At 42.0% G+C, this 10,974-nt stretch overlaps 1 protein-coding gene across 3 annotated transcripts in view; it reads left to right on the top strand.

Annotated features, from left to right (window-relative positions):
* Nucleotides 1-5,078, top strand: part of ARNT2 (aryl hydrocarbon receptor nuclear translocator 2) — a 185,329-nt gene extending 180,251 nt beyond the window's left edge. For all 3 annotated transcript variants that reach the window (XM_044979469.1, XM_044979470.1, XM_044979472.1), the window contains one exon: nt 149-5,078. In XM_044979469.1, coding sequence (XP_044835404.1) covers nt 149-247 — 99 coding nt within the window. In that variant the 3' untranslated portion in view covers nt 248-5,078. The remainder of the gene's footprint in view (nt 1-148) is intronic.
* Nucleotides 5,079-10,974: the final 5,896 nt, after the last annotated feature.

The following is a 10,974-nucleotide window of genomic DNA, read 5'->3' on the forward strand; positions in this document are numbered from 1 at the left end:
GCTCAGGCTTGCCGTCTGCATGGGGTGAATTTCACTTTATTTTTCCAGTCTTTGGCCTTTTCTGGTCTTAAGCTAAAAAGATGAACAAAAAATATTTGTCTCTCGATAGCATATAAAGTGACACTTCACTTTGATTTTCCTTATACAGGACATGCTGCCTATGCCGGGCGATCCGACACAGGGCACTGGCAATTACAACATCGAAGATTTTGCTGATTTGGGCATGTTTCCACCATTTTCTGAGTAATTTACAATGCAGAGAAACCCTGTGAAATGAAGTTCAACAAAACCATTTTGGTGTGGTTTTGGCTCTGCTTTTCCTGTATTGCATTACCGTAGAATCTACTAACAAGACGTCTTGTTTCTCATATTTTGGATAGTGATATAGGAGTTTGCTCTCTCTCTCCATTCCGGTGTGTGAGTGCTGATGAAGAAGTTACACCACTCGGTGGTGGTCATTGACAGATCCATTTTGTATTTTCTTGTCATCTACCTCAGAGATGAAAAACTTTGATTGTGAAAAATCTCTGAGTCCTAAATATTTGAATGTGAACAATTCCTAATGCTCCCTTTGAATGGTAAATTTAAAATAGGTAATGAAGTAGCAAAGACTAACAGAGAAAAGGTAAGGTAACGTCCAGTTACAGGGTCTATTGTTCAGTTTCAATGCCTTGCTTTGATCTTAAATCTCTGAAAACAGACTCAGTATTCTGATTTCTTCGATTCTTGAGATTTTTAGGTCAGTTTGAATGTGAGATTATCCAGCATAATATAGTCCTCTCTGACCAGAAGATTCAGCACCTTTTTTCCCCTCTCTTAACCCAGTTAAACTTGAATATGTGTACATTTTAGTACTGTATGTATATCTTGTGCTGTATGATGTGATTTCCTGTATTAGTAGGGGTTGTTTTTTTGTTGTTGTTGGGTTTTTTTAACATATAAAATGGATCCATTCCAGAGTATACCGAAAGGGGTGACAATGTATTGCAGAACTTAGATATTGTAGGATTCTGCATCGCTTTACTTAGAAATAACACTAATTGGTTAATTCTGGTCATTCTGATTTATGCCATATATTTACTTACGCAAGCTGTTGTTCTTTTTTTCACTGAATTTATTAAGTGAGACCTATATTTCTATAATTTTCTCACTACCTGGTTTTATTTTATTTTTTGCCTTCTATTATTGCATCCCCCCAAAAGATCCTTTTATAAAATTACTGTACAACATATCAAGAATACTGTTTCAGCACCAGCAGCATTTCCTATCTGTGAACCCCTTTATCTCTTGTGCAACATTACATTTTAACAGTTAAAAGAAGTGCTCTGTTACAACAGAGTCATCTAGGCTCATTTCCTGAGAGCAGTGAGCTAGTTTGTTTCATGTGCCAAACAATATTGTTAAAACTAATTTGTAATTGGAACCAACCAGTCAAGCCACTGTCTGCCAAAAACACTGTGGCGTTAACTTGAATTTTCACTTGCATGCTAAACTGCTGAGTATCTACCTACTTCTGTTTAAACCCACTATATAAGGGTTTCAGTTCACTGGGCATTTTGGAGACTCAGGTCATCCAGAAAGGTGCATGCTCTGAGTCTTTCTGCCTGGAATATCCATCAGAAACTTCTAGAATTTTTGTTCCTTTATTTATTTTATCACATCAGTTGAGTTACAGAGATCTGATCTAAAATGAAGATTTAGGGCCAAATAGTACCTGCTTGGGGGGAAAAATCACCCCTGGACAAGAAACTCATCATTCCCACTTGCTGAGCTTCTTTGAAATTCTTTGTAGGTTGCAGCCCAGCCCCCTTGAAAAGGGGGGAGAGGGTCCAGCTGCCTAAACCTGTGGATGCCCTGGGATCCACGCAAATCTCTGGACACCTAAAAGAAGCCAGGGCCACCCACCAAGAGGCCTGGTGTCTCCACACATTGCCGGCCCACATGCTGCCATTGCCTGGCTACTTGAAGCTACCTCTGAATTCAGAGGTGTCTTCCAGCAGGGAGGACTATTGGCATACACTGTGACAGCATTGTCTTACGTGTGTAATCAGAGGGGGTTCCTTGGGTGGATGATGCCATGGAGAGCAGCCATCTCCTTAATTAATGGCCTGCTCTGGCCACGTGGGTCTCCTCCAGAGAGACTTCCACAGGCTGTCAGACGATAGCGGGCCACAGAGACACTGCGCCCAACCCTAATCATGTGACTGGGGCTTTTCTCGCCCTACTCTGCTTTCTGGCACGTCACATAGCGGGGTAAGTGATCTTCATTGTTCAGTGAGAGTCTTGCCTGCCGTTTGTCTCTTCACTTCATTCTCCAGGACCAGTCCCCAGCCCTGTGTGCCACTGGAGGGATGCCTTGTGTATGTGTGTTTTTTGCTTGTGTTTTTTAATGAAAACTGAATCTAGTTCAAAGCTAGATAAAGAACTGCAGAGGCCCCAAATCTCTGGACTGTACTTGTCTCAGCAGAGTCATCCTGTTTTAAAAATGGGAACCTCTTCTCCTTCCCCAGGGGATGAGGGGAATACTCAGCTAGCTGAGGAAACCATGCACTTAAACTATATTTATTTTAATACCTGGATATTGATTCTCTTGAAGCTGCCCCTGCTGCCCTTCACTCCCATCTCACACACACTACATGGACAGAGAACTGATCGGTGAGTTAGACCAGAAAAGCTCTGCTCCCTGTAGTGAGCATATCCGTTGAATTCACTCACCCCCTCCATAAAAGAATGCCTGTATTCTACACATGGCTATGTGGGTGAGGTGAGACATCTGTGCAATAGGGAATGATAGTAAAAGGAGAAGGAGATGATCCTGATTCTGTGACAGATCTAACAATGGGGGAAGAAGGGAGTGGCCCAGCAATGTATAGCTCTTTATACAATGCACTGGACATGATACATTCAGTATTTTTAAAAAATTTTAAATGAGGATTTCTGTCAAGTGAAATTGGGGTTTCTGTGTTGCAGTCTACCTGCCTGGTTGTTCTGCGTGTATGTATACTTTACTTGTTGTTCCTGAATTCAGTCTAAAATAATGTGTTTATGAAAACTGGCTTTTCCAGCCCAGAAAAGTTTCTCTACATATCACTGTCTTTTTATACTATCGATGTGTAGAAGTAGGCTTATCAGTCAGTATTCGGTAGTACAGTTCAAAGTGCTTTGTTAAAAGATATTCAAGCATGTCTATTTTTTTAACATACAGTATTACTAGTTTGACGCCAGTGTGCCCAAGGCATCAGTGCTAGGTCTGTTTCTTGTCTTCTTCCTCCCCATCCTTGTGGCCACGAAAGGGAATTACTGTAGTAATACCTGTAACCCCCCGTAACCCAAGCCTGACCCCAGATGTACAGTACCTTCCCTCTCAACTTGTGTATATTTCATTTTAAACATTCACTTTAATAAAATTTTTAAAGGCCAGTCTGGAAGAGTGCAAGGCTTTCACCCACTTCGCTTTGGGCCATAGTGTGCCCCTGTTCGGCCCAGGATAGCAGAATACAACACTTTCTCCCTGTTTCTCCATTCTCCCGAGCTCCCCTCCAGCTGATCCCACCCACAGTATCTTGACATCGCTTTCCCTGCGTTGCAAGGGAAGATGTGGGTGATCTTTTCTGAGGGTGCTGTTAGTTTCACGCCAGCAAGAAGGGAGTTCTTAAGGAGCATTATGGTTGGCAACCTTATTCCTGAGACCAAGTGAATAGGCAAGTCCAACATTCACTAGTGCTCATCTACAGTATGGGCCGCCTCCATGCCACTGGCTGGCTCTTTTGAAATACTGTATCTTTCTCATTCTAATTCTTGTGGCAGCAAAGACTGTTTTAGCATCAGTTAGGCTATATTCTTTGTTGTGTGTCTTGATGGTAATAAAACAACTTACATGTATAATGACTGAAGTTGCTAAGTGCATTTTAAAACTGTCCTTTTTTATTTGTGCAGTTAGCATAACGCCTGTGGTAGGTCAGCTGCCAGCTTGCAGATTTTACATGCAGATTTTGTTCTACCTGCAGACTTCTGTTTTCTGATCAGATTTTATTGCAGACACAGTGTTTCTGAAATCAGTGTGAAATACAGAATACAGAACTCAAGCTTTTTAAATCAAGTGTGCAAGAAGCTACAAATGATAATGTAACAAGCTGAGTAAGTTACTTCAGTGAGTAAGCTTATAGACTGGGACCATTTTCGTATGCTGAGGCATTTACTTACTCGTTCATATAATCAAGCCTGTTTCCTGACATTAAGTATTTTACAGGAATGATTGTATTGCATAACTTGTTAAAGGCACTACTGACAGTGCCTACAATTATACTTTAACCAGATGTGTCCATAACTAGCTTTGTTGCCTTCTTTTTCATGAAGCCCAGTCTGAAACTGTAAATACTTTTTGCAGTACTGCCTTTTTTAACTCCTAATTACTTTTGGCACAGTGTTATATAGTGTTGGATTTACCCAATTGCTATAACATATATTTTTATACATAGGCGGCGGTACTCTTTTTCGAGAGTAATACAGCCACTTAATCATTAATGCCTTATCGGTGTCATACTGCTGTTGCTCTTTGGTTAGTTGGTTTGCAAGGTATCCAGTGGGTTCATTTTTAGGTCAGATATTTTCATTCATAGCAGTGCTCAAATTGGGATATAGGTGATTGTGCGGTAGCCCCAGCTTTCACTGTCGCCAATTGTGGAGAGAGGGGGGAATGGATTCCAAAATAGGGAAAAGGAGGGGGGGGAGGGAGGACGTACCATGACGTTTGTAGGGGCACGCTCCTCCTACTCCAAACTTGAGCACGTTTTCATGGGTTGACAGCTGCGTGGATACAGACCAGTTTGCTTAGAGTCATGATCTTTTTTAAAGATAATAAATGCCAAAAAAAAAAAAAAAGGCTTCTGTTGTCAATTTAGGCACTTGGTTACTTATCTGTTTAAACTCTTTATATTGCTGTGAATTTGTGCTGTGGATAAAGTGTATTTTGTACTTCTGAATGTTCTATATTTATGACTAACAGTTACGAAATCAGTTGTGTGTATGTATATCTAATAACTGACTTTTTAAATTTCATTACAATAAACATGTCATGAGCTGTTATTAATTTACGTCATTATATAAGTAATTGGGATACACTGCTGGCACAAACAGAAGGTTATGATACATCCGGAGTTTTGATATTCATGCCTACAAACCAGATCTTGGTTTTGTAATGCTCAGTATAGAAACACATTTCCACATTTCATAATCCTAGATCGAGAAGACTTAAGCATGTCTTCCTTACATAAATATTGGCCAAAAACTACATTTTTCAACCCGTTCTATTTAAGCTGCTGCAACCTTCAGAGAGGACTTTCTATTGCAAGGGACCCAGCACCAGTGTGAAATGAATCCAGCCCTTTGTGTGTATACATACTTCAGTCTCTTATTGGCTATTCTCTTTCTTTATGAACAGGTTGCTTAAGCAAGGCTCAGAGTTTGTTTGTGCATTGACAGCACGAGGGAGCTGAGCAGTGAGTTAATGCAGTCAGGAACCTTTCGAAAATCATTTGATGCTCATTTTTGTCTAAGAGGATGAGCTGGCTCGAGAGATTGATAATGGAGGTTACAGAAACATCTCTCTCTCTCTGAGTCACTAGTGCAATAGCAGTCCAGGTCAGCAAAAGTTGTGACCATCAGATGACTGTTCAGCGGGCTTTGTGAAATGAGATTGGTGATTTCAGTACAATTCCCCAATGTCCAAACATCTCAACTACAACTGTCATTGCCTGGGCCTTTGGTTCACCAGCGAAAACAAGAAGTGTATACAGACAGAATTACCCTCTCGCCACTCGGATGGTCATCCCATGCTAGTGCTGGGGCGTGTTGGTGGGTTAGCATGGAGAAGGGGAAGCTTGCATTGCCACAGCCTGTGTTATACCTGTTCTGGGGAAGAAGTGTCAATAGGGGACCTTTCATGAGTGCGAAATTCACACATCAAAAAATGTTTGCTCAGTGCATTACATCACCTACTGTCATTTCTTAATGGGTTTACATAATTCTTAACAAATAGAAGTGCTTGGAAAGGAAACTTGCAAAAGGTATTTGCAGCCATATCCCTGATAGTGGAAGTTCTTTGCTTGTATTCTTGGCTTCCTCGGTCAGCAGGGCTTTTATTTATGCAAGTTCAGAATGTTTGCGCAGGAAGTGTTAGTAATGGATTTAGGGTGGAATTTTTGAAAGCATCTAAGAGAATTAGGCACCAACGGGAGTTGGAACCCAAAGCCCCTTAAGTGCTTTTGAACATTCCACTGTTAATCATTTTCGAGCATAGGCATGATGAATGGAGTACTTGGAATGACTGGGTAAGCAAGTGGAGTCTGGTGTGGTTCGATTTTCCAATAGTACTGCAGTAGCACTGATTTGTTTTTAAATGATATTCATTTGAAGGGGTAATATAATCCACATTCTTGTTGGTTTAGTCAAATTAGTTGGTCAGAATACACCTCTACCCCGATATAACATGACCCAATATAACACGAATTCGGATATAACGCGGTACAGCAGCGCTCCAGGGGGGCGGGACTACACGCTCTGGTGAATCAAAGCAAGTTCGATATAACGTGGTTTCACCTATAACACGTTAAGATTTTTTGGCTCCCGAGGACAGCGTTATATCGGGGTAGAGGTGTTCTACCAAAACTTCCAAACCTGACTCCCACACTCATATTTAGACACCTAAATACAAGTGGCCTGATTTTTCACAAGTTCCATCAATATTGGTGTCATGTTTCAGGAAATATTAGTCCGTCGGGTTCCTCATTCTCTTCTCCGAATTGGGTGTAACTGAGACAAATAAAGGGTGAATTCCTCCATCCTGTATGCACCAGTAGTCTGAGCACCTTCCTGGTAGGAATTATGTGGCAGCATCTTTCTACAAGCCTCTGATTCTGTCCTAGGTCAAATAAAATTGAATCATTTGAACTGTATTAATGGATTTTGGATCAAACCCAGAGGTTGATAGGGCATCCTTTCATTAACTCTGTGGAAAAATTACCATCTAATTGTGCCAGTTTTTTAAATTGTCAACCAAAGGACCCCACACAAAAAATGCACAAATGCAGGAGTGCAATAACCATTATTGCTGCAGCAAAATGTAGAGATCTGAGTAGCTGACTGTGCACATTGCAGCCACGGTTTGCATGCGCAAATAAAAAAATTGAGCTGCTGTTTAGAACTGTGTCCCAACATACATATCCTGAATAGGAAACCCCCTTGTCCCAAGTTAGGTTTTGCGGGTAGAAGGTGCTTCTATCCTAGTGCTTATCACAGATTCCTATTTTAGCTAAGAATGTAGCTTTTAAATAACTGTGACACCCTCAAAAACCACATGGGTTTAGATAACAGGCGAAAAGTTTGGAGAAGTTGAATTAGTTTGGTGCACCCGACCATCCCCCCAAAATTGTGAGCGGGTCACAACATTTTTAACCCCATCAGGGTTGCTCATCCCTACTTGCTACTGCCCTCTTCTCCTTGCTCATGGTCCAGAACAATTAGTTCCGGGTGTGGCCTAACGGGCAGGTAGCTTTTGGACTTCACAATAAAATCCTAGTATAGTATTTTCCACTTAAACCTGGAATTGCTGGCTTGACAGTGAGATGCATTATCTCTAAGGAACAAACCTTTCTGAGGCCTCTGCTACTGCGGTGTTTGTGTGGCCAAGCAAATGGCTGAGACCACTGGCTTGCAAAATAAACTTACAGGATAAAGTCTCCCACCGACATAGGCACAACCCACATTGCCCTCAGAGCATGTATCTGAGGGCAGAAATTGGCTCATCATACTTTCAGACATACTTAGAGAAAGAATTAGTGGAATTTATGCCAAAGTCAGACCTCCTCTCCTCCTTCAAAACTCTCCCACTTCATGTACCTTTCAACTTACCCAGGCCGAAACGTGGAACAGTGTGTGGCAAAGACCCAAATTGAGGGATACAAAAAATTTACAAGGGCAACAGATCTTAAAAGTTGTGGGATTCCTTCCTTAGTGTCAAATGGTTGCTCACTGTGTCTCATCTCAGGCTACATCTGCACTACTAGCCAGGGCATTACCCCCTTGGCTAGTAGTGTATACGTAGCCTTAGTGTCATGGTTCTTTATTTCTGGTATAAACAGTTCTCAAACCATAGAAGCCAGTGGACACCAAGTTTGTGTGGAACTTGTGGACCATATTAAGTGATGTTCCTTGAAATCATAGAATCATAGAATTTAAGATCAGAAGGGACCATTATGATCATCTAGTCTGACCTCCTGCAAGATGCAGGCCACATAAGCCGATCCACCCACTCCTGAAATAATTCTCTCCCTTGACTCTGCTGTTGAATGCTCCAAATCATGATTTAAAGACTTCTAGTAGCAGATAATCCACCAGCAAGCGACCTCTGCCCCATGCTTCGGAGGAAGGCGAAAAACCTCCAGGGCCACTGCCAATCTACCCTGGAGGAAAATTCCTTCCCGACCCCAAATATGGTGATCAGCTGAACCCCGAGCATGCGGGCAAGACTCTCCAGCCAGACCCTCTGGAAAAAGGCTAACAATATCCTATCATTGACCCTTTGTACTAATTACCATTGTGGCATGTTATTGACCTATTGACTAAACCCGTTATCCTATCATACCATCCCCTCCATAAACTTATCTAGCTTAATCTTAAAGTCATGGAGGTCCTTCGCCCCCACTGTTTCCCTTGGAAGGCTGTTCCAGAATTGCACTCCTCTGATGGTTAGAAACCTTCGTCTAATTTCAAGCCTAAATTTCCTGACTGACAATTTATATCCGTTTGTCCTCGTGTCCACATTAGCACTGAGCTGAAATAATTCCTCTCCTTCCCTGGTATTTATCCCTCTGATATATTTAAAGAGTGCAATCATATCTCCTCTTATCCTTCTTTTGGTTAAGGAAAACAAACCGAGCTCCTCAAGTCTCCTTTTATACGACAGGCTCTCCATTCCTCGGATCATTCTAGTGGCCCTTCTTTGTACCCGTTCCAGTTTGAGGGAAATGAGGGACACTTCAGAGATATCTCACGCCATCCCTCGCTGCCTGCCTTCCTCCCCAGCTACGTGGAGAGAGATTGTGAGTCAAGATGTGGAAGCCCTTAGGGCCATTTTGTGATTGGTCTTTGTGTGTGAGGGCAGGATAATAAGGAGCTTCCCACACTTTGCACACCTGGCTTGAGAGCCAGTCACAATTGCAGCCTCTGCACTCATGGACATAAGATTGGCCACACTGGGTCAGACCAAAGGTCCATCTAGCCCGGTATCCTGTCTGCCAACAATGGCCAATGCGAGGTGCCCCAGGGGAATGAACAGAACAGGTAATCCTCAAGTGATCCATTCCCTGTCGCTCCTTCCCATCTTCTAGCAAACAGAGGTTAGGGACACCATCCCTGCCCACCCTGGCTAATAGCCATTGATGGACCTATCCTCCATGAATGTACCGTATCTAGTTCTTTTTTTTTTTTAACCATGTTCTAGTCTTGGCCTTCACAACATCCCCTGGCAAGGAGTTCCACAGGTTCACAAGGACCTGACCCTCTCCATATGTGCTGTGGAGCACACATTGCTGCAAAGGGGCTGGCTAGAAGAAAAGGCCTCCTGCACCAGCTTGCAGAGCAGGCCAGCCCCAATCCCTCCCTGAACTCTCCCAGGGGCAGTGTGGCTCTGCACTGCCCCCAGTGCAGGGGCCTTGAAGACACAACCTAGCCCTTACTTAACCAAAAAAAAGTGGTTTGGGACTTTTGCCTTACAAGGTCCAACTAATGATAGCCTCTCTCTCACTGATGCCCAAGCACAGGTGCCATAATGGTTGGCTTTTCCAATCAGCTGGGACTTATCCCAGGTGGCTTCCTCTAATAAATAGCACTTGATCATCAAACTCAGCCCCTGAATAGTCACACACAGCCTGAAAAAAGTTTCCCCTTTTGCTGAAGGATTTCAAGCCCAAAATGTTCAAGTGAAACAGGGCTGGCTCTTATTCCAGACAGCCCCAACGCTAGAGGATTAAGAGCCAGTAAAGAACGTTTCTCATAAAGGATTTATTTTGTTTCACTTTAGTTTATTACATTTTTCAACTTCTAAAAAATGGCCTTAAGGGTGCCTTCAAAATGATGAAATTCCTCCAAAAAACTTTATTTACTGAGAATCTAAAAAGAAAGATCAAAATGGTGCAATGCCATTAAATTAGAATTCTTCTGATTACATGAAGGCGCTTAAATTAAAGCGGTACCAAGATAGAATTTGTTCAGCTTCTTAACATATTCTTCATGGCCTTCGCAGTCTGAGGTCAGTGACCTAATTTGGGAGTTAATGGCTATTGTTGCTTCAAATTATTTTCGTTCTAAATATTCATCAGATTATGTTAGTTGACCTAAATTTGCAGATCCTGCTGAGGGACTGGGGTTCTGTGCTGACCTACCAAATCTGACCTGAATATAGCTTTTGGCTAATGAAATACAGTAGTAAACTTACAGAAGCAAGTATAATTTATAGGTATAAACCTAGAAGAAAAACCTAATTCAGTGTAGAGGAGATACTATCAGTTATAGAGTGCCATAGCTGTGCGGAAGAGCTCTGTGTAAGTTCAAAGCATGTCTCTTTCACCAGTCAGTCTAATAAAAGATATCTTGCCCACCTGTCTCACTCTGTCTATATAGGCATGACATTTTTACAGCAGACTTGCAGCATTCTGCATAGCCACTAAGCTCAGGCAAGGAATTTCTTTTGACGGGCATGTAAAATTTCATTCATTTTTTCTTCATCGTTGTGATGGTAAAGGGCAGCTGAGCAGATTTTGTGGCTATGCTGGTAAACTGTCATGATGATTTTGCAAGGCTGCTTTAAAGTCATTCATTTTGCTGGTTTCTACTGCATTGTCATCATCACTGAGATTACACTGAGCCACATTAATGTTGACTGTCAGATATTTAAATGGTTAAATCAAGACTCAGCCA

The sequence above is a fragment of the Mauremys mutica genome, chromosome 11, assembly GCF_020497125.1.
Source record: "Mauremys mutica isolate MM-2020 ecotype Southern chromosome 11, ASM2049712v1, whole genome shotgun sequence".
NCBI classification, from domain to species: Eukaryota; Metazoa; Chordata; order Testudines; family Geoemydidae; genus Mauremys; species Mauremys mutica.